This window comes from Leptonotus elevatus, chromosome 15 (genome assembly GCF_054856555.1).
Source record: "Leptonotus elevatus isolate MCC_2025b chromosome 15, RoL_Lele_1.0, whole genome shotgun sequence".
Taxonomy (NCBI): Eukaryota; Metazoa; Chordata; class Actinopteri; order Syngnathiformes; family Syngnathidae; genus Leptonotus; species Leptonotus elevatus.
In genome coordinates, this window is record NC_141253.1 from 9800510 (window position 1) to 9824589 (window position 24080).

The window sequence follows — 24080 nt, forward strand, 5'->3', positions numbered from 1 at the left end:
GCGTGTGCGTGTGTGTGTTAGATTATTAGGGGCTGTCGGAGGCCGTCGCGGGGCAAACTGTGCAGTTAAAAGTGCGCACAATGGTTTTGCATGCCTGTTAAGGTGAAAAGAGCACACAATGGCAACTCGCTTGCCTCGGTGCGTATTGTTGACAATTACCAGGGACTATTAGATTGTTATTGTGTTTTTAACGGATCGGAAAAAAAAGTTTTTGTTTTGGTCGTTTAGAATTTATTCAACAAAATTCCAAATGCAAGAGTGTTTTGAATTATTTAATAATGTATCGAGACAAGAAGGCATCGAGAAAACAATCCCCACTCAGCATGAATAAATAAAACTAAAAAACGAATTTATTTTTGACTTGTGTAAGCTTCGCTTATTTTCTTTATCAAATCTGTTTTCGCCATATAGTTTAAAAATATAAAGCCAAAAGCGTGGAGGAAGCAAAAACAATCCAGTCAAAGGAGGAAAAGCAGTTCCTCGTATAATAACCCCATTAGAAGCCTCATCAATGATGTAATGAAAGCAAACAGTGTGAAAATTGCCTGTAAACACTTGGATCCGAGTCTCCTGATGAATCCACTGTCTCTTTTATCAAAGTGAGGATGAGCCCGGTAGCGGACGTCAGAAGGAGGGGCTGATAGGGGGGAAGGGAAAGGGGGGGCCTGCGGGGAGGTCCACCGTCAGCCAATCAAGGCGTGTCACAGGGGACTCACGTGGACGAGCCGCTCTTAAAACCTATAGCTCCTGACTTTTCCTCAAGTTCCATTTTTACCACTTCCTCCCTTCTCGCCTTAGTTGGGACTATTTAACCCACTTTACTGCAATTGCGCGCGCGTCCCCATGCACGTTTCAGGTTGCAGTTCTCCACTTCACCTGCTCGGCGTGGTAAAAGAATGAGAAGAGTTGTCTCACGCGCTGACCCGGCGATCCATCTGGTGCCTGTCCATGGTGCTGAAACGGCTCCGAGAGGCTTTTTTCCGGCTCCAGGCGTGAAATTGTCCGGGTAGTGCGCGATCGAAGAGGACACCCCAACTGGATGGACGACGCCAGGGACTACTTTTAGGATATCATTATTATTATTATTATTATTATTATTATACGAAAAACACTTTCTGGACCACACTTGAAGACGTATAAACTTGTCGCAAACGCCAAATGGTAGTTTGAGGAGCAACCCTGTCTCCCCCGCCCCCGGTCAAGACAATGGAGGCGTCCTCCAACGGCTCCAGTTTCGGCATCGACTCGCTGCTCTCCCACCGGCCCGGAAGTCCTCTCTCCAAGGGGGACAGCCTGGCGGGGGAGTGCCGCTCGCCGCTGGAGTTCAGCCCGAGATCCGACGCGGAAAGCGGCTGCTCGTCGCCGCCCTCGCCCGTCAGGAGGGAGTGCGCGGACGAAGTGGCTCAGAGGCCGGCGCACGGCGTCGGCCTGCCGCCTCACCTGCAGCACGGACCCGGGATCTCGGCGGGGGCCCAGCAGAGGACCATGACCTCGTCCTTCCTCATCAGGGACATTCTGGCGGACTGTAAGCCGCTGGCCGCATGCGCGCCTTACTCCAGTAATGGACAACCCACACAGGAGGCCGGCAGACTGGCCGCCAAGATCGCGGACGACTTTATGGAGAAAATTCACAGTAACTCGTCGTCGGACAGCGAATATAAAGGTGAGGATACACACGTGCGCAATAGGAACGCAGGCTGGGATTTGAGAGAGAAAATAGAAGAACATTTGTTGACATGTTCTGCCTTTAATTTAGAAAATATACACAAATGTGATTAAAATAAAGAAATAAAATCCAGTTTAGTTTGGAATTTGGACAACATAAAACACTATAATTGCGTCATCAGTTTTTGCTAAACTAACAATAGGGATATGAAATTAATAACACAATATTTTAGGTGAACATGTTACAAATAATAATAATAATAATAATAATAATAATACATTTTAGTTGTATAGCGCTTTTCAGAAGACTCAAATATATTTTCAAAATAAAACTGCTAAAAACTATATCGAGAGAAATGTTTACAAAAAAAAAAAAAACATGTGCTCGGTGTCAAATTTTGATTCATAAAAAGGGTGCTATTATCCTCAATTTGATTTTGCACTTCGAGGACGTGAATAAGGTTACGCTTTAATTGAAAATACGCCGTGTCCCAAATAAATAATCACATATAACAGTGCATCTCATTGCAGAAGAATTTTTTAAAATCAAACAATATCTTTATTTTGTCAAAGCGATATGTTGCTGAACTTTAAGAAAAATCGAGATTTGTTTGTGTGCAATTTATAGTAACAAAAAAAATTATTGCTCCTATTTAGAGTTCCCCTGAATTTCAAACATGGCATATGTTTATAGAAAGCAGCTGTTGATGGTGCAAAAGTGGTGGGGGTTTAGGGGGTGGGGGGTGGGAGGGGGAATAGAATATCCAGATAAAAATCATGAAAGCTCTATCTGTTTCCAATCATGTCAGCCATAACAGACATGTCACCAAGCGCTGACACTTCAATGAAGCGGCTCGTGGAATGAAGTCCACTGCTGCAGGCTAGCACAATTAGAAACACACACACACCCCCACACCCCCACACGCACGCACACACTCACACATACGAAAATGATGCAGTCAATTCCAAAATGGGAACATTGCACTTTTGTAAAAATAATAATAATTCATTCTGCATAGATTGCATTATATGGAATTGCGTCATCATCTATATTCACTCTCACATCTTGAGTGTGTTCTGTTCGCGTGCCGATTGATGGAAAAAAGCCGCGGGGCCACCAGCGAGCCTCTCCATGCGAGCTTTTTGATTCCTCCTCCTACAATATATCAGCGAATTTGATGCAATTTGTCCGCGCCACTAATCACATTTGTTGGCGCTCAAGGCCGAGCGGCTTTTAATTTCCACTCACTCGTGTGAAGTTCCCGCGGACGCGCGTCCTTTCCCTGGTGGCTCAATTAGGCGGATTATTGTGCGGCTGCATGCTTGAGACGACTTCCAAAAAAAGATTTCCCTCTCGTCTTCTTTTTTTCTTTCTTTTTGTGTGTTCAAATCAAAGTGCTCGCCCTGACATGACTCCACGCAGGAGGGAAAAAAAGAAAAGAAAAGTCATTCGCAGCATTTCAATACATTATATAAGGTGTTTGCTCAATAGCACAAAATAATAGCCCTAATATTTGTTTTTGCAGAAATAATAAATGCTCCCTCGCATGAGAATGTCTGTTTAAAATATTGCACGCGGCGAATTTATAAGCACATCCGAATGATTTAACATCATATTTACAAGACAGATCATTCAAGCTCACGCTACCGAAACATGCAAAAACGACGTGTGCTGTAATATCAATATGTAAATAGGATAATAAATATAACTAAACATGCTAAATCTACTGAATTTTACTCGGTATTCTAATTATTAATAATAATAATAATAAAATCAATAATCATAATAATAATAATTTGGAAGGGGAAAAAAACACCGATCGACTCTCACTCCAAATCCACAAGCTTTTCTGACATCCTTTTTTTCTGGCAATAACGCCACATTTGGATTTTTGTGTGTCCCTAATTAGTGAAAGAGGAGGGTGACAGGGAGATCTCCAGCAGCAGAGACAGCCCCCAGGTGCGGCTCAAGAAGCCCCGAAAGGCCCGGACGGCCTTCACGGACCACCAACTGGCGCAACTGGAGCGCAGCTTCGAGCGCCAAAAGTACTTGAGCGTCCAGGACCGAATGGAGCTGGCCGCCTCGCTCAACCTCACCGACACGCAGGTCAAGACCTGGTACCAGAACCGGAGGTATGAAAGTTTTATTTCTCAAGTATGGGGAACGGGTGGACTGGATAAAACTGAAGGGGGGGGGGGGGGGTAATGTTGGGTGAGCTAAGTTTTGCTATGTAGAACCCCCAACCTTATATATTAACAACTCTAATGTCATATTATGTATAGATTTTACAACTGAAATTATATTTTTTAAGCCCCCAAAAAAGTTTTGTTCCCTTCTATGTTTTGTTAATTTACAATAAATGAGTTGGGTATATGCCATATTATAATAGATGTTTTAATAAATGGACATAAAATGCGAAAATGTTTTTCTATAGTGTTAACTTAAGCATGAATTCATGCAGCTTCGACTCTCGGACATCTAAATGTCATAAATAAATACAAAAACAACACTTTGGCCCGTGAATAATGCATGCTTGCATGTGTGTGTATCAATAATTCAAAGAAACCACTATATCTCCTCAATTATCTTTAATATGAATTATTCACCTGGCGTGGAGTGCACGCCGACGTGTTTGGGTGTGAATACAAGAGGCAGCTTGAGACTATTAGAGACAGACAGACAAATAAATAAATAAATAAATGACCCGCCTTTTAATTGGTCAGTTAGAAAACAATGTGCTAACTCTTAATTGGCGTCTTTAATTGAAGGACCAAATGGAAGCGGCAGACGGCGGTGGGACTCGAACTCTTGGCCGAGGCTGGAAACTATTCGGCCCTGCAGCGGATGTTCCCGTCGCCCTACTTCTACCCGCAGAGCTTGGTGTCCAACCTGGACCCGGCGGCGGCGCTTTACCTGTACAGGGGCCCCTCGGCGCCCCCGCCCAGCCTGCAGAGGCCCCTGGTACCCCGCATCTTATTGCACGGCCTGCAAGGAGGCAGTGAGCCCCCGCCGCCTCTGCCCCCCATGTCCGGTGTGCTCTCCCGGCCGGCCCAGCAGCGGTGAGCTGGACTTCCGGATTGAAACCATCAAGCAAAATAAAGACACAGCAAGTAAAAATAAATAAAAGCGAACAAAAGGGACTTTTATGGTGCGAATCAGAGACATGAACACCGAGGAGGGAAATTTTCACTCTCTCCTTTTTTGGGGAAGGGGGTTGGGGTGCTTATTTATGGCTTATTTATATTTATGTATAAATCAAATGCTCTAAGTTATGTATTTATTTAAATTAATTCTGTATTTTCAAATATTTTCGCACCGTTGCCGGTTCTTTCATTCTATTAAATGCCACCTCTATTATTATTGTTGCTTTTTAAAAATATTTTTTTTTTATTCGACGACCCTGAGTGAATCCCTTTTAATTTGAATGTAGGATCCAGTACATTTGTTTTCTTGTAAATTGTTAATTTGACTTGACACTAATCATGTTAAAATGTCAAAAACTTGTAAATAAGAATATTTTACTTTGCATTGGACAGAGACTTCTTCTTATTGTTATTCTTTTTGTTTGTATTCATAGTGTATTTTTACACACGGTGATGCAGTTGATCATACAGATGAACCAATCCAAATATAATTTCCAGGTGTGAAATGATGGAAAACAATATTTCCTTTTTTTTTCTTTTCTTTTTTCTTTTTTTAAAGTAAAATGCCAATTTACAATTTTTGCCTATATTACGCCAGTTCCTCTTATTATTTCTTCATGACCACCAAATGATGGTAGCGGGTGCACCTGCTGGCCCAAACAGCCTGTTGATTGCTTTAGATGTTGAACAGACCTTGTGATATTTTTTTTTTTTTATGTTAGTTCATATGAAGCCGTAATAACTTTCTCCTCTCTTTTGGTGAAGAACAAAAGACATGTAACATTGCAGATGCAAGCTTGTGGAGTGGTACTCGTTTCGCTTCAGTTCCTCCAGTTCCTTTTTTTGGTGAAATTAACAGCAAGTGGTATAAGATGGGCGATGTGGTGTAAAAACAAAAAAATACTTTTATAAATGTGGAAATAAAAGTCTTTGCTTTAATCGTGTGACATATAGTTATTTAACACATTTTTCTAAACTTGTGTGGAACACGCTCGGGGACCAACATAACAAATCCATATTGCATGCGTGCATCACTCTATTTTTCATAATAATTATTTATTTAGTCTCAGAAGTTTGCAGCTCTGATTTTCTTTCAATTGCAATTTCAACACACCTTGCAGGACATTTTGCTACAGATAATTAAATAACTCGACATGACAGACTATAGAGAACACTCTAAATATAAATATACAATCGCGACATTAAATTTAGAAGATTCTTGGGCTTGATTATCAAGAGTTCTGGTCCATTTTTTTTTAATCAGGCGGTACATGTGTCAGCGCCAGTGAGCAAAGGTGCAGCTTTAATTAAACCTTGAAGGAAGCAAGTTCAAAACAAACATTTCCGATGACGTATTGAGGGAATTTGAGTCAAAAACACTTTTTTTGCCTCGTTTAATTTGACATATTATTTAACCTTCGCTTGAGTGCGTTCAGGAAAACTAAAAAGGGCAATATCGTTGTGTCACATCCATGCACGCTTAAAACTGCTGGGTCAAAAATATGGGCACAAATTGGAACGCACGTGCATGACCAACCCACTTGTTTTATTTATAAACAAAACAACCTAATATTTATTTATTTATTTGTTCTGGATAAGTGGTTAAGAAAATAGATATAATTATTTATCTATTTATTTAAATAAAAACATTAATTAAATGTATTTGTATTTTCTTTTAATACAAAACAATCAAAAGTTTCATTTTGACCCCCCTTCCCCAAACAAAAACAAAAACAAAACAAAAACCAAAGCAAACAAACACTATATATGTCAATAGCCTATATATATTTGGAATTTGCGAGTTCAGCTGTATAGTGAAACATAAAATAAAAATGTTTATGCATGCACTTAAAACTGCTTGGTCAAAACAATAAATAAAATCAATTGATCAATTTGATCCAAATCAATTTTTTTTTTCTCTGTTCTAAGTTTCTCAGACTTTACTTTTTATAAATAGCACTATCTGGAAAAACTGTTCATTCGTCACTTTTTTTTTTTTTTGTATCAGGACGAGATGAGTTTAAGATGCCGCAAAGCATTGGGAGGTGGCCGGTTCGCCTCCACTTCTCTAAATTAACAGCAGCACCACCACTTGGTTTTCCATAAACAATGCACGAGATGAAATATTAATGCCATGTGCGCAATTGTTTAAGTGTCCTAAATGATCCCATTTGGAAATTGATTGTTTCCATCCTCCCCTTCCTGGAGGCTGCTGGATGCTCGCTCCTGTTCCAAGCCCGGCCCAACAGCTGCTGAGCGGCCTTGGAGCTGACTGCAGGCCGGGGATCAGCGTGCAGGGGACAGCTGGTCAGCGGTGCCGCTGCCTCCCTCTCCCCCCCACCTCCTTCCTCCAGCCTGATCCTATATACAACCCCCCCCCCCCCAACCCCCCCACGCCCCTACAAGTCTGCGTGCACTCTTTTGGAGGTCAAATCAGTTCAGATGCTGACGAGCGAGCCTCGCCGTGTAGGATGTTAACGATTAGAACAAAAAGACTTTAATAGGTTTTAATTGAAAGTCGATAATGGCTTTGATAGGCAGCTCCCCCTGCTGTCGTCCGCGCACGGCACCTGTTATGCGGGGGCCCTCCACTTTAAGACTCGCCACCGTGAAATATCAGACTGACGGCCTGATAACTGGCGCGTTTATGAAGCGGAAAATTGCATTAAAAATACAGTGACGGCTTGGCCTGCGTGGACTGAGTGAGCAGGAGGGGGGAATGAAACACCTCCCAACTTGCCAAAAGATCATTACAGTCCCATCACAGCGATCCATGTCTGATTCACATAACGACCAATAAAAGGTTATTCTTGAAAGTCTACAGCTGATTATATTAGGGAGGGAAGCTCCGCATGTCTTGTTGGGTGACTTTATGATTTTTTTCTTCTTCTTTTCTTTGCATGTGAAAGGCTGGTGCTAAATCCCCCGGCTCTTCCCACGGATTGTCCCCGGCTCAGGGTTAATGAAGTGCGGATGGAGCTCGTTGAGCTCGCGACATGAGGAGGAAAAAAAAGAAAGAAAGAATGAAAGAGCCAAAGGATCAGTGACTTTTCTTAATCCCGAGGATTCTTAATCATAACGATAAAAAGCGTTCAAGAAATAAAATCTGGTGTTAACATGTTACATTAGCACTAATATATATATATATATATATATATATATATATATAAAAGATGTCACTGTCCGTAAATGGTTAAACACATTTTGTGCAAATTACCAATATATTGGTCAAAAATTATATTAGATTGATTATAATCAATTTCTAAGTACACATTTGGTGTACCTGCATTGTGCATTGAGTACCAATAAAAATGTCTTGAAATTATATATTCGTTTAACAATATGAGTTAAAAGTGTTCACGTTCACAGTAAAACTGCACATGTTGCACATGACACAATGACAACTTTGCAGTATCAATTTTGAGTGATGTCATTGAAAATGTACACATAGTGGGACTAATATGTGTTCTTATTTTGCACAATATATTGTGTACCAGTAAGCCAACCTAATTGTGTGGCCATGCAGTGTATATAAATGCACTTTCATTATAGCCTATATGTCCTGGTCAGATTAAGTCAGCGTAGCCTTACTATTTATATGCACTTGACCTATAGGATGATAGGTGATAACCTGAACAATTTCCTAAAATAAATGAATGCATAAATAAATTAAATAAATAATTAGTGTTACTATTGGGCAATTTTCACAATTCAATCTCAGTAAGCAAATTCAGAGGCACTAAACAAAAGACTCAAATTTAAGTTACTTAAAATGAAAATGAACCAAATGTCAAATCTTGTTATACATAAACCGAAATGTTTAGCACTAATGGCAAAACTTTTGTCATCATAAACTTAGCCAAATCTAGGCTATTTGAAATATCTTCAAAAGAGATCCACCTTCATGTTGATTTTGAAGGCAGAAGTGCCAAAGAGGAGAGCTAGCGACTCAGTCGAGATCTTCACGAAGATGAAAAAGATGATGAAGCAGAAGCAAGTGGAAATGATGCGAGAGCCAGAGAAGTGGGCCCGTCCTCGCCTGGAGGTACATCGGGCCGTGAGGTGCAAGGCGAGACTTGCAGACTGCAGGCGAGATAACCCCACTAATCATTTGCCCAATATGACGGGCTACAACTACAACTTAGGTCAGGGGCGCAGGGATTGACATCCCAATCTGGGCAAATAATGAAAGCTTTCCTCTCGGATCAAACGGAGAGTTGGGGATGGAGCAGAGCAGGAGATGAGGAATGGAGGAGGACCTGCTGCTTCACAGTCCTGAAATCACCCATTTTTCAGATGGACTATTATAGTAGCAATGGGGACTCTCATAGCATTATTTACATGACTGTAAAACCAAAAGCCAGCTATCTTAGAGGATTGGAAGTATTTCATTCATAAGTGAGATTGTGCAAACCACAGATATTTTGGTTTAACTGGAAAGCCGTACATGTCCAACGCGAAAACCCACACATTGTTCACATTTTGTTTACCATTTGCCATCAAATCCATTTGAATGGGTTAGTATTTGTGCACTCTAAAAGTAGTTGGGTCAAAAATAACCCAAATTGGGTCAAAAAGGGACCAACTCAACCTTTTGGGTTATATAATTAACCCAATAAATTGGGTAAAATGAATAATCCACAAAACAATCCAAACATTGGGTTTGGGTAGGTTATAAATTTAATTATACCAAGCTTGCTGGGTTAAATAATTCAAAAAGTTGGGTCGGTTCATTGTTCACTCAATTCAATTGGGTTTTTAATTTACCCAAAAAGTTGGGTCAAATAAATAACCCCAAAAAACAACCCGCCCCAAAATGGGTTGCTTTTTGGGTTATTTAATTTCAGCCAATATTTTGGATGAACTAAAAAAGTTGGGTCGGTTCATTTTTGACCAAATTTAGTTGTATTATTCAATTAACCCCAAAAGTTGGGTCAAACGAATAACTCAAAAAAACAGCCAAAAAACTAAGTTGCTTTGTGGATTATTAATTAAATTTTAATGACTCAAAAAGTTGTGTCTTGTCCATTTTTTAACCAATTTAAGTTAATTTTGACCCAACAATTTTTAGAGTGTACTTTTGCCGAAAAATTGTTTAAAAAGTACTTTACCAAGCCTCATATTCAAGTTTTTTTTGAAAACATTGGAGTCTACATATGTGGCCGATGCGCTAATAGTGTCAATCCAGAATACAAAAATAAGGTGACCCAGCAAGACTCAATTTCAAAGTAAAAGAAAAACAATACATCTTAAAAGACGCACAGGTCCAAACAGGACAACAACAATGGAGCAAAACGTCTACACTGGCAAACTAGGACTAAACTAGTCAAAAGTGTCACCAAATGGCCGACGTGAATGTCAAGTCAGCACTATATTCAAATCAGTCTTTGACAAACTTTAAATGCAAAAACTGACAGAACGCAGCAGAGTATAAAAAGCTTTAAAGCAACTGATTGAAAAACAGTCTTGACAGGATGTTTCCACCAGCGGTGGGTAATGAAAACTGTGTAGCTCTCAGCAGGGGTCCGCTGTAAGCTATATTCACATCAGATGACAGAGATTATTCAATCAATAAGTTGTTGTTACCACAGGCCTCGCTGCTCGCTCATACTGGAGCGTGACATGCCTCTTGAACTAGATGACATTGCAAAAAAAAAAAATACACACACCCCTGAGGCCCTGACCTCCAGTAACCAGCCAGCCGTGGAAACGCCTCTGGGACATGACCACAACCTGAAACCACGAATAAATCGGCCAAAAAGACAAGACGTCCAATATAAATTGCCGCACTCCCTCTTCTTGCCTGCGTACTTGAACAGAATATATTGTGTGCAAATTCAACGATTGTGAACGGAATTATGGACGTTATAGGATTAAAAAAATGACAATCATAATAAAGCATAGGCAAGAGAACTCAAATTGAAAGGAATCTTACTTAATCACTATTTGTTTATATTCTACGCTTCCCAAAGCAGATGAAGCGTCACCTGCCTTCCCTGACCGCACGCCCCTGGTTGCATATTAATTGCCACACATCACATTCAGCGAATAGATTGAGAAGCTTAACGCATCCGACTGGTCAGACCCTAAATCTATTTTTAAGTGCGCTAAATTAAAAGGGAAGAAGCAGTTTCTTGCCCAACCTCAGGGGTCACTGAGTGGAGCCGCGGGGAGGCCTCTCACCTCATAAACATAAAGGCAGGAGAGGTCATCAATAAATGATGAGGGCTGGTATACATGTATTTTTAACAGCGCGTTCGTGTGATGTCTGGCAGCTCTCTCATATTTTGTCTCCTGGTAGAGGGCAGAGAGCAGAGAAGGACCACGCTTTTTTGAAACGGCCTCCTTCGGTCCGTTGAGGGGCGGAGGGGGGGGGGGGGGTTGTCAAGGCAGTGGGGTGGGGGCTGTTAGGTAGTTTGAGTAAAAGGATAAAATCAGTCATGTCAGTCAAGCAACAAGTTCTCACCGGTGGTTGTATGTCAGGAGTAACGTGGGATTACACGCAGCACATTTCAAATATGAACTACCCAGATTGACATAAAATGTTTTATCAATGTGGTAATCTAGCACACACACACCATAGTTTACCCAGACCAGTCTAGTTTATTTTAGTACAAAACTCAGTCTGCTTTGGAGCGTTAATTAGATGACTAATTCATTAGAAGAATGTAAAAATGTTTGACAGCGTGCTAGGGGGGGAAAAAAAAATCCAGTAAAGTTACCAAATGTCAGAGAGGCGATGAAAAGTTAGCTAATAGAAATAGCATAGCAACATTTTCAAATGAATTTCCAAGTGTTCCTTTTCATTACACCGCATGGAGTACTCAGGTCTGAAAGAAAGTGAAGTATCAGTAATGTTGAGAGGGCACCATTGTGCTTTCTGGCAGCAACAGGGTGGTTGATGTTGTTTGTAGCCTACAGGCGAGAGGGGGAAAGAGGGAGGGGGAGAGAGAGGGAAAGAGGGAGGGGGGGAGCGAGAGAGAGAACAACAGAAGTACGAGAACCATAACAAATCTGGTAATTGATGTAACTGTCATTACTCATTGACAAGTTTGAATGGAATTAAAATGTACTGTATTTCACAACTGTATCATGTTTGTCATCAAAACGAGAAAATCATTAGAAAAACATTTGACTCTTTACATGTTACCATTTTGGATTCAGCAATGAAGAATTTCAAACTTAATTCACACTTTTATTGCCAAATTTAAACCTCTCCATGGGCATCTCAGACAAATAAAAAGCAACCCCAAAAACAATATTTTCTGTACAGCAATTCAAGTCAATCTTTTCACATTTTAATTAAGAAATTATGTGGTTGACTCTTTTGTTTTGTTTTTGTAAAACAGTAGATCTGGAAATTGATGGATAACAGTGATCACTGGATGATGCAATTTCTGGAGTAATTGCGTGTGAATGCTGACATGTTGAATGACAAAATATAGAAATGTGGCATTATATTGAATGAGGTGGAACGTTGATGGAAGATTTGGAATGATGTGAAATGACATTGGTGAAAAATATGCAATATGTCAGTTAGAAATGTTGAATGCTTTTTTTTCTTCTTTAAAAAAAACTGTGCTAGCCCTAAATGGGTAAATGGGTAAAATTTTAGGATAGAAAATGTGGAATTGTGGGAAAACTAAATGAATTTTAAGAATACCTTGAAATTGGAATGTGAATTGAATGCGTTATGTGGAAGTAGACACGTGAAAATAACGTGTGGAGAAAAAAAAAAAGAACAACACACAAGGTGACTCCAATTTAACATGAGTTTGAATGTGATTGGGTAATTTAAAGCCAAAAGAATGTGCACACATGTCAGTTGTTTATTTTGAGCTCCCTTCTCGAATCGATTTTTAAAAAGTGAACTGAGTTGCACAGATTATAGGTTACATGAATGGTGGGAAAAATTCTGTAATGATTTACTTTATTATTTGTATATTTATAAAAAATTCTAGTATATATTATCACATATAATATATATTACATATAAATATTGTATATTATTCCTAGTGCTGTCAAAGTTAAAGTGTTAACTGATTAATTAATCACAAAAAAATATGGCATAAACCATGAATTAATGCAGATTAATTGCATTATCAATTTTAACAATTTAAAATTTTAAGGTAGCACAGGTTGTGTTTGAGCAATAAACAAAATTTCATGCATTAAAGTAAAGCATATAATGAATGTTTGCGTATCACATTAAGAATATTTGCTCATGTCAAAAATATCGGGGTCATTTTTTTCCCATTTTAAATTATGCAAGTAATTAACTCATTAGAAAAAGAGGAGGATGAGCGTGTGCAGTGGATAAAAAAATGTTGAAGGCGTCCTCATAATATTAAATGTCAAAAGAATTAACACATAACCGGTGCTCTTCAAATGGCGGGAAAAAAATGTAGATAAAAAAGCCTTTTTTTATTAGGCGATTAATCGCGATTAATCAGAATTCTAAGATGTGATTAATCTGATTTTAAAAATTCATCGTTCACCAAAAAACATTGGCTTTTTAGATACACTATATACTTTTGTGTATTTTCTTTCTTGTGTATGGATCAATAAAGGTTGGGAAACTGCTGTGGAGTACTCATTGTGAGGTGACAGTAAACGTCTTGAATCTAAATAAAATATCTGACCGTTATTATTAGAAGTGCACTGCTACGACTATATTGGCGTGTGCATGTGTGCGTGTTCTTGTGGAGTGTCAGGTGTGCTCGTCTTGGGGTTAGAACCAGACACATTGAAGAATCAGTCAAAAGGACAGGTTGGGGACCTAAAGGGGGGCCAAAGATCCCCTAATTGGACAAGTGAGCCCGGTGGCGGTGAAGCCGAGTGCGACGAAGACAATCTACCTCGGTGACCACTCCTTGACATGCCATTTGCCTCCGAGGACCCCCGGGGCTGTCCGAAACAGCTGCCCGCCACAGCTATAACTCCAGGCCAAGACGAGGACCTCGGGCTAACAAGCGGATAACGACAGACGGGAGGAGACAGCAAGAGAGCGGCGCAACAAAAGTAGCAATAGACCGAGAAGTCACCTGGAAGAACAGATGTGCCGGCGCTGGCTGGCACTCTTCGTCCTCGGTTCAAACGAGCGTCGCAAAAAACGCCCGCGCAAGCCCGAGATCTCACGCTGCCGAGAGGGTGGCTTTAATCGGGTTTTTCCTGCCTTGCTCGCTATCCTATTGCTCATTTCATCATCAGACAAAGTGACACCGATATATTTACATGGCGCGGCAGAGGAATTCGGAGGCATGTTGCCTGGGAGATCAGACGCCTGGTTTATAGAATCGAGGCAGCACAAACAAACAGCAGCCAAGGCCCCTGGCTACACACACACACAAACCTGTATACACCTGAGTGCAGGAATACACACTCTCCCAGGTTTGAAGTTCGCCTGGAGTGGCAACCCAAATAAAGAGTATGAAGCGTGACGCCGGCAAGGAGAGAAAAGCAGCTTCAAACGCTTATCAATACAATTGGCTGTGCCAGGCGCAGCAGTTTAACCTCTTTAGCGCGCCGGGTGTGTGTTCACTGAACAAGGCGCCTTCTCGGGAAGCCGCCTTCTGTGGTTGTCGTCTTCACAGAGACGCGCTCGGGCCTGATGGGTACTGAGAGTCCCACTTTAACAGCGCGAGGCTTCGTCTGCTTTAACAGTCCCCAAACTCATAATAAGACCCCGAGAAAGCACAACAAATTCTCCCACTTGCCAGAGCGCGCGCATACACACACACACCCACACCCACACACACCCACACACACACACACACACACACACACTAGTTGTGATGTGCAGCAGAAATTTGCAAAGCGGTAAATAGTGATTCAAGTGCCTCTTCACAACAGATGTCCCAAGTTAGCCACTTTATGGGAATCAACTTTTCCTGACTGCTCTCATAACACTTTTTTTTCTTCTTCCTGCCGCGTCCTCTTATATACGCTGAGAGGGACAAACACGAGGAGCCATACAGAATAATTCTAACACATTTGTAAACACTGACACAAGTACAAAGATAAACAGGCATCCTATAAAAATCCACGCTGTCAAACATTTTTATGCAGCGCTCCAGCAGGATTTATAATGTCCAACTCCATCCTGCCTGGTGGGTTTTAGAATCTGCTGGAAGCTAATTCATGAGAAATTGAAGTTTAGTTCAGTTTGAGCGAGTAAGAAATACAAAAAAAAATTATATGGACAAATATATGGAGTCAATTTTGATGGTTTTGTTTAATAGCTGTATATTCTGTAAGTATTTACTCTAAAAACAGCTGGATCAATCTCTGGGTCAAAAATGGACCGACCCTCTACTTGGGTCTATGTGACCCAACTTTGAGTCAAGAAAAGGGTCTTTTACTGTAAAACAACACATAAATACTAGTCAGATCCTTTACTTGGGTCAAAGAAATGGGTCATTTTGTATAAAACAACCCAGAAAGTTGGGTCAAAATGACCCATAAAGTGGATCGGTCCATTTTTGATCCATAATTGGGTTACTTTTGAACCCACTGTTTTTAGAGCATTCTAGTCAAGTATCAAAGAAAGCTATTAGAACCTTTGACAATAAACATACATTCTATTTGATGATTTTACATTAATTCCAAGATTTTACTCAAGTAAATATCTGTTAATAATAATAATGATAATGCAATGAGGCACCTTTCTTGGTACTCAAAGCAAATAATTATATAAATTCAAAAAAATAATAATAAAAAAAAATAAAAAATAAAAAATAAAAAAATAAAAAAATAAATAAATACAAAAATAAAAATAAAAATAAAAAAACATAAAATAAAATAAAATAAAAAATTATAAATGATTTCAAAAAATTTAAAATAAAAAAAGAAATAAAAAAATAATAAAAAATATAAAATAAAATAAGAAAAAAATAAAAATAAAAAAGTGCTAGTGTTACTAGTTTTGAAGAAAAAAAGTAGAAGCAGAAGTAGAAAAAAAATGTTTCATCGCGATTAATTACGGAAAACTGTGCGATTAATTAGTTAAAAAATTGGCAGCACTACATTTTACCATACCCGAGGACATCCCGACCCACTGACGCACTAATTGAAACAATCATGCAACCCGATGTATTTTCTTGTGTCACATATCCAGAGGAGTCAAACAAATACAAAGACGGAAGTTTCCAGTCCCACCAAGCGAGCGCCGCCTGCCAGCGATGCGGCAGCGCCATCCGTGGTTGAATCTGGCGTGCAATCATGCTGGCTCGGCCTCAACGGCAGCCCCTTGCACCCCTTGATCCTGAGCAGAGGCGGGTCTCAGCGGACCCATGGGTGCCAAGACGCTGCCATCCAAACCTGGAAGCATCAGCCTCCAGGCGGCACATGCATGTGCAATGCGGAAGTGTGTATGTGTGTGTATGTGTGCGCAGGTGTATGTATCCGTGAAAACTATGACAATGTCAACACACACTACTTATCTCACATCGTCAATCATAATGAACTACTGAACCTTTTCTTCATTTGGCTTTCTTTATGACAATTTGGAGCCTGTTTTTGGCTCCAGACTGCATTGTGACCTCCAGTGGAGGAAAACTGAAATGTGGAGAGAAAAAGGCAGCTGCATATATATTCCACACCAGCACTGAATTTCTACTGTGTGTTGGAAACCGCAGAGCTGCTGTCCCTCCTATCAAACTGATTTCAGGAAGTGAAGGGGAAAGTGGAGCGATAGTATAATTGGTGTGGCTAACGGTGTATAAAAGAAAGGGTTGTAATGATAAGATGCAGCGGAGAAGAACTACAAACGTGCGCGTGACGTAATATCCGGTCAAAACGTGCAACGTGTCTTGTCAGCGTTTATTTGCAAAACCTGTTTCCATCGCCAAAATTCGCATTTTCCTTTTTTTGATACACTTCAAATCCACCCCCTCTAAGCGTAAAACCTTGTTTGCGAATTTAGAGCCCTTTTTCAAAGCCCTGAGTAACTGTGATGTCATCTTTAGTCGACAGCAAGTGGCAAAATGGCTGCCCCCTGAGATGGATAAAAAAAAAAAAGGCTGGATTTGACTTTATAACTCATATTCCACAAATGTAATATTAATCAGAAAGTCATGTTTAGACTAGTGAGGTCAAATATAACATATTATTGTTTTAGAAATGTTTAAGCTTGACTTCCACTTTAAATAAAAATGACTATTCATGTGTAAACCGAAAGACACAGACCAGTGATAAAACCGAGAGCAAAGATTAAAAAAATTAAATAATAACCACAGCCTTGTTGTAACAACCTGTGTGCATCTTTGACACTTTTTAACATTCATTTTTATAAGACAATATGACTCCATCCATATACTTTTACTAAGTAATAGTAGTGGTAAAATACAATTATGTTGTGACCAAACGGATACAAAATGTGGCAAGGCAAGCGCTTACAATGATAATAGCAACACTAATATTACTATTTATACATCACCTTTAAAGACAAAGTATGTACAAAGTGCTTTGACGACAAAGCAAGGATGAAACGATGCACAATTAGGCATAAAAAGAGTCATCTTGGAGAGGGTACGGCAGAAGAGAATGCAACTAGACAAAATACGGGTCAAAAAGAGCAAACAAAGATAAAAGCGTAAGAACAATGCCTGTATAACAGATAATGAAATGGTCTGTAGAAATGTGTTTTAAGAAAAGAAAAAAAGAGTCGACATGCCTCAGCCAGGCAGGTTTCAAAATCCGTCCGAAAAGTGCTGTGGATTATGTTGTGTTTTTTTATTTATTGGTGACGTCAGCAGAGACAACCAGATTTGACAGTTCTCTCCTTTTGTATTATTCATTGGTGGCTTGCACTCTATTGTGCTGTAATGATATAGCCTACAATCATTTTTGTAGTCACGTCGATTGGGATTGGTCTTATACAACCCCCCCGCGATGGAAATGCAAGATCCAATCGGGGCATTCTAGTCCAAACTGCACAATAGTGTCTTAACAGTCTCGGTTGGCGCAAACCTGGCCGAAGCGGCGCTCATCCATTGCAAACAAGGGAGCTCTTCCGTGTGGAGAAAAACGGAGCCGGCCGCTCTAAACACGATGAAAAGGATGACGGAGGAAGATAAAGCCACAAAGAACTATTGTACAGAGTCCGGCCTCCATGTACACACACGGCTAAATCACCTGCTCGGTTTTTACTTTTGATGCTTTTATCACTTTAGATTAAGCTCCCCTCGAAGCTATTAATTCTAAGCCGTCAAGTTTACTGCCTGTACATTCCTTCCTTTTCCACTTCCACTCTAGGAACCAAGGGTCGCCAAGGGGAAAAGGCAAAGAGTAACTTATTGTTTTTATATGAGATCTATTCCCCTGCTGTTCTGGTCAATAATGACTTGGTATATCAGTGACTGCCTTGCTATTTGCACTGTTTTCGCCGTGTTTTCTCTGCCTGTGATTGAGCGGAGCTATTTTCGTGCGCGGAGAGAGGCGGTAGAGGACCAGTGAGGCTAACGTCTGTTTGATCAAAGTTTATGTGAAATTTCCCGAGGCCACCGGGGAAGCCGCTGTTTATGAACTGTAATAAAAAGAGTCATTTTGACAGTGTGACCCCGGCACACAGGAGGGGAGGGGAGGGGGGGGGGGAGGATTTGGTTGAGCTCAGAGAAGGAAGATTGAGAAGAGGAAGAGCAACATGATGACTCAAACCAGCAACATATTACTATATATACCGTTTTTCAGAGCTTGGCTGGTCCTGTGACTTATACTAAGGTGCAACTTAATGTATATAATAGGGGTGTCAAAATGAGTGCATTAATTTTGAGTTATTTAAAAGTACCTTTAACGCTACAAATTTTTTAGCGCGCGATTAATGACCGCCCCTTACTTGGAAAGCCTGTACTGCGGGAATTCCAGTCGCAATGTAAAATTTTGCAGTAATGAATGTAATAATAATCATGCATACATTTGTGGAGACTGGAGTCTAGTTGTATTTTACAATTTAATTTTTTTTTAATTTAAAGTTACTTCGTGTTAAAGATTAGATAGCTCTTAATATGAAAAGAAAAATGCACTGAGCTGTCACCAACATCTTACAAATGCAATTGTGCCATCTCGTGGCAGAAAAATCTATATCATACTCGTTTTTTACAGTACAGTACATCGTTTTAATTTTAACTCAATTTTATGAATTATTATGAAATTACTGTATCTATAGTTGGGTTTCCATCCACCCATTTTTGTTAAACTTTTTAAGAAATGCTAAAATAAAACTGATTGGGAACACTTGAAATTCGAAAAAGGGCCCAAAATTCGCCCCAAAAAGTTTTTACGCTTAGAGGGGGTGGATGGATTTTGAAGCGTATCAAAAAAAGGACAATGCAATTTTTTGCTATGGAAACAAATTTTGCGAATAACCGCTGGCAAGACCGGATACACGTCACATGTTTTGACCGGATATTACGTCACACGTACGTTTGTAGTCCCGAAGCAATGTCGGACGATAAAGTAAGGTATGTTTGGGGGGGGGGGGGGGGGACGAAACAGAAATCTTTTTGGGATTAATTAAAGAAGCGAATATTAATGCTATTTTAGATAGATTTTTTGGGGGATTTGGATTTTATATCAAGAATTACAAAAGAAAACTAATACGACGTCATCGCATGGCGCAGTCACTTCCTGGTCTTCTTCTTCTTTTAAAATTACTGGTGGATCACATCTCTATGGTGAATGCTGCCACCTACAGCGACGACGTCCCCTCTCAATATTCGCAAAAGAAGAACAGATTGAAACGGGCATAAATTGCATGTCCGTTTTGCGCATTTTCAGAAAATGTACTTTAAAAAATTTGTGAAATGAATCGTTAACTATTGAAGTCATGCGATTAAATGAATTAATCAAATTAATTAATTAAATAAGTAATGAACTATTTAACATTTTAATCGCCTGACACCTCTAGTATATGAGAGCGGAACCAACTCAAAATCGTTGTTCCCCGATCGTATTGACGGCAGCTAACGAATTCCGGTTGAACTAGAAATTTCTGCTTCTATGTTACTTTTCAGTTTAAAATGACTTTCCTTAACGAGAATCCTGCATTGCATTGTAGAATCCTGGTTGGTCAGTGCGCCTTTTCTTCGTGATGTAATTTTTATAATCTCATAGTCCGACAAATATGGTGATTACATTTGTGCTGAAACACTTCCAAATCAATTTCAGATTCCTCTCATGCGGCATGAGCCACTTTGTCCCCCAACTATTCTATTCTCATTTGAATATAAAGCATTGTAAATGAGAAATTTGAACGTGTGCACACTCTTGCAAATTGCTCTCATTCAGGGGGACAAAAGAGAGAAAAAGCGCTTGGATGCTAATGTTGCAGGCTCAAGCAATATAATGAAAAAGATAGAAGTCAATAAATAGATGGGTATAAATATCAACCTTTTGAGAGAATCAAATATTGTTGACCTTTTGGTAAGTCGATAGTGTAATCCTCTGTGCTCCCGGCAGCCTGTGCAGACACTTGAGCGCTATCGCAGATTTAATGAAGATGATTTGCTCTGGATGGAACGCCTACATATGGACTAAAGTGAACTAAATGGGAGGTTAATGACACCAAGTGTCTGATAACTCACTAGATTTCTAAATAAAACTGGAATGCTATTTCCAAATGAGTTATTGAGGTCCAACACCAGGACTAGTGTTGAAATCGGTTTGTATTTCGAAACAGTTTTCAAGGTGCCATTATAAAACCTATAGTAATATTAAAGAGGCAATACTTTAAGTCAGTGATTCTCAATGGGTGGGCCCGAACCCAAAAGTGGTAGTAGACTCATTATGGGTGGACAGGTAGTAAAAAATGACATGGAGTCCTACGGTACTGACTTGATGTTGTACTATGTTACCAGTTAGGCCATTGTTTTCCAAAGTAAAAACTGATGTTTGCAAATGGATTATTTTTGATTAAACACAGAAGATAATCAGTCTTCTTCCATGATGGACTACAGAAATGAACAATGACTGTTGATATGCTGAAATCACAGGATTTGGACAATTTTAAATAAAAAAAATGGCTCCAAGCGATTACTCGATTCTTAACTCATTCGCTGCCATTGACGGCTATAGACGTCAAAAATTAATTTTAACTATTTCTATTAGTTTAACACTTTTTCCACTTTTGTTAATAAGAGTATGAAAATCTAAAAAAAACATTTTACATTTAGAACAGATCAATCAATCGTGAGTTAATTATTGAAGTCATGTACAATTTAAAAAATAATAATCGCCTGACGCAATTTAAAAATAAAATAAAATATTATTAAAAATGAGGGGCGTCAGGCAATTAAAATTTTAAATGGGATTAATCGCATTACTTCACTAGTTAACTCACAATTAATCACAAATTTTATATCAGTTCTAAATGTCCAATAAAAAAAATCTAGATTTTCACACTCTTGTTAACAAAAGTGGAAAAAAATGTTAAACTAATTCAAATGAATTTTTGACATCTATAGCCGTCAATGGCAGTGAATGAGTTTAAATAGTTGTCGATTAATTTGATAATCGATTACTCGATTAATTTTCGACAGCTCTAGTACAAAGTACTGCCAGTACTAAACCATCATGTCGCATAAAAATATGAGGTACAAAAAGGCACACTCAAATACCACAGTTGTCAAGTTCAACCTTATTTTCTTCCCGAAGGTCTTGGCGAGTACACACATTTGCGTTCTCGTTCTTCGTCTGGCAAAAAAAAATAAGGTATTTGTGCCTCTCCAACACGAAACTCAGTGGTCTTCTTATAAAAAAGCGCTTTTAAAATCCGAGCCAAAAAGGCAAGCGGGAGTGTACTTTATCAGTAAACGCAATCAAGCATGTACAAACGGCATCACGCTGCTGCTTTTCAAAATAAAGCTCTCCCCGGGTCAGCCAAACATTAGGAGAAAGCGCGGCGTGATCCGAGGAAGCTTTTGCTCCTGTCTCGTTCTTGTCTGAGATGTATCAGAGGTTTCGCAAAATCAATGCCGCGCGCTGTAAGAAAGATCACAGCGAACACCAGAGACCCATCAGCGGTAATAGCCTCCTCGACACGAACAGGGGAGACAAAAACACATCTGTCAGGAATGGCAAATTACGGCTGTAGAAAGCACATGAGACAATGAGCAATGTAAAGAGCGTCATTTCCTGACACTTCTCTTGGTATAGATTTCTACCTTAAATGTGCGTAAAGCTCTGGATTTCAGACCTGGTGGCAGATTGTGTCTGTTGTGTGAATACATGGCGACGTGGACGTCCTCCGAGTCAAAACTTAAGCATGCATCCGTCACACTTACTGGGGTCTTCTGTGGCTGTCACACACACACACGGCAAATGTGCGCACACGCGCACACACTTCACCGGCAGGCGGAGGATTATTGAGGTTGTATCAAAAAGGAATAATAAAGTAGGTTCTTAAGATTTTAATAAGAATAAAATGAAACAGTAACCATCTAGGGGCCAGCGGGGTTAATCCTTTCTATATTACTGAAAATAAAAAAAGGATAAAAACAGGCATCAGGGCAGAGTTGCAGCGAGAGGGAGGGGGACTGGGGGAGGAGATTGGGACATGAAAGAGAAAGAAAGAAAGAAAGCGGCGGATAGAGATGGTCATCTGCGAAAAGTATAACCAGTGAAACGGATGACGGCGCTCGATTATAACATTTGATCATGTGATCTTCAGCACGGTTATTTCCTACCCAGAGATGACACTGTTTGACTGTGTTTTAGAATTGATGAAAGCACGGCCCATTCAGGAGCACCCTCCCAATGTCAAAGCACGCGCGCCGGCAGCGGCAGATGGCATGAAACAGTTGGCAAGAGTGAGCGAGCGTGAATATCTGTTTACTAATAACCCTTTAATTACTTCAGATGGGCAACGGGATCAAACATCCGGAGCCACACAGGAATTAGCCTTAAATGAGACTGGACTCAGATCGCGGGCAAACTCCTTATGTTGCCGTAAAGACCTTCGCAGGGAGAAATTGGAAAACAGTTATAGAGCGAAAGTTGATTAAATATTCTCTTTTCCCCCACCAAGAACGATTTATAATCAAACAGGACTGCATACGCTTTAATATTAACCTGAGAGAGAGAGAGAGAGAGAGAGAGAGAGAGAGAGAGAGCAATTAAAGTTCAATGAGATGATCTGATTTCTTTTGTTGTAATAGATCGATTTGGTTATCGTTAATAAACTATTGAATTTCACTAGCTATTATTAACTACAATAACTTCATCTTTAAATCTATGAATGGTTAGAAGTCCTTTAGAATTCCGCAAATCAGATATAATATAGTATGCTATAGGGATGGGTGAGTACCGATACCCGGCCTTATTTCAAGTTACCGGCCACATATTTTAATTGGGACTTTTTCTAGCCACTGGATTATTAGTTTCATTTATTTATTCATGGATTAAAATGTATTTTGTTCTATACAAAATACGTATTTTACGAAACAAATGGAAAAACGATCAAATAACATTTCCCTTATGTTCATGCAATTTTAAGGAAAAATGTTGGGTCTTACTTCAAAATGATCTGTCATCGTTTTTTTCTTAATTGCATCACAAGCACCAGTGGTATCGGTACTAGGTATCGGCGACGGTGACTACCAAAGAGTTGAGTTCTTGTACTGGTATCGGTCTTAAAAAAAGTGGTATCGAACATCCCTGGTGTGCAATATTGAAAGACCTGCAGCATTCTTCTGTTAGTCATTGATTTGCCCATTTAAAATTGACATCAAATCTCTCTTATTTCATTAAATAAATCATATTGATAATTCCATTATTTGTATTGCATATATAGTGACAACTGTTAAATTAGTACTGTAGCTCAATATTTTATTGCTACTTGAGCATAGTATAGCATCTTAGTGGCGTGTGGAATACTTCAGTAATTTCTAGATATAAAAATCTTGAAATGCTTCATTTTCTGTCTTTGTTTACTCGAAACAGCATCGCAAAACACATCGGCTCCCATATTTAAAATGCAAGTAGCACATTTACGGGTACAAAGAGGCATATTTTGTACACTTAATACAATACGCCAGAGCTCATCTATTGCCTAGTAGGATGTTATGAAGCTGCGTCGGGAGCTAAATCCCAGCTGTGTGTGTAAATGTCATGAAAAATTCCTTAGTCTGCAACAATAACGCTCTGCCTCCCCATTTTGTTCCACTCAAACCCACCTATTGGGGCGAGCATGCTACGAAGATGCGCGCCGGCCAACCTTGCGCCTCCTTTTGCGCCTTTCATTACGCGAACGGCGAACGCGTGCCGTTCATCTGCCG

At 39.7% G+C, this 24080-nt stretch overlaps 1 protein-coding gene across 1 annotated transcript; it reads left to right on the plus strand.

Moving 5' to 3' along the window:
• Nucleotides 1–776: 776 nt before the first annotated feature.
• barhl1b (BarH-like homeobox 1b) lies at nucleotides 777–5748 on the plus strand. Its single transcript, XM_086096791.1, has 3 exons — nucleotides 777–1663; nucleotides 3576–3798; nucleotides 4435–5748. Exons 1-3 carry the CDS (start codon nucleotides 1207–1209, stop codon nucleotides 4727–4729), a joined length of 975 nt encoding a protein of 324 aa, XP_085952917.1. The 5' UTR covers nucleotides 777–1206; the 3' UTR covers nucleotides 4730–5748.
• Nucleotides 5749–24080: the final 18332 nt, after the last annotated feature.

Bases quoted from the DNA above. Each gene is read 5' to 3' on its own strand.
- barhl1b (XM_086096791.1), top strand. From the start codon at position 1,207: ATGGAGGCGTCCTCCAACGGCTCCAGTTTCGGCATCGACTCGCTGCTC. The intron at 1,664-3,575 runs GTGAGGATACAC...GTCCCTAATTAG, and splicing joins GTCGGACAGCGAATATAAAG to TGAAAGAGGAGGGTGACAGG. The intron at 3,799-4,434 runs GTATGAAAGTTT...CTTTAATTGAAG, and splicing joins ACCTGGTACCAGAACCGGAG to GACCAAATGGAAGCGGCAGA.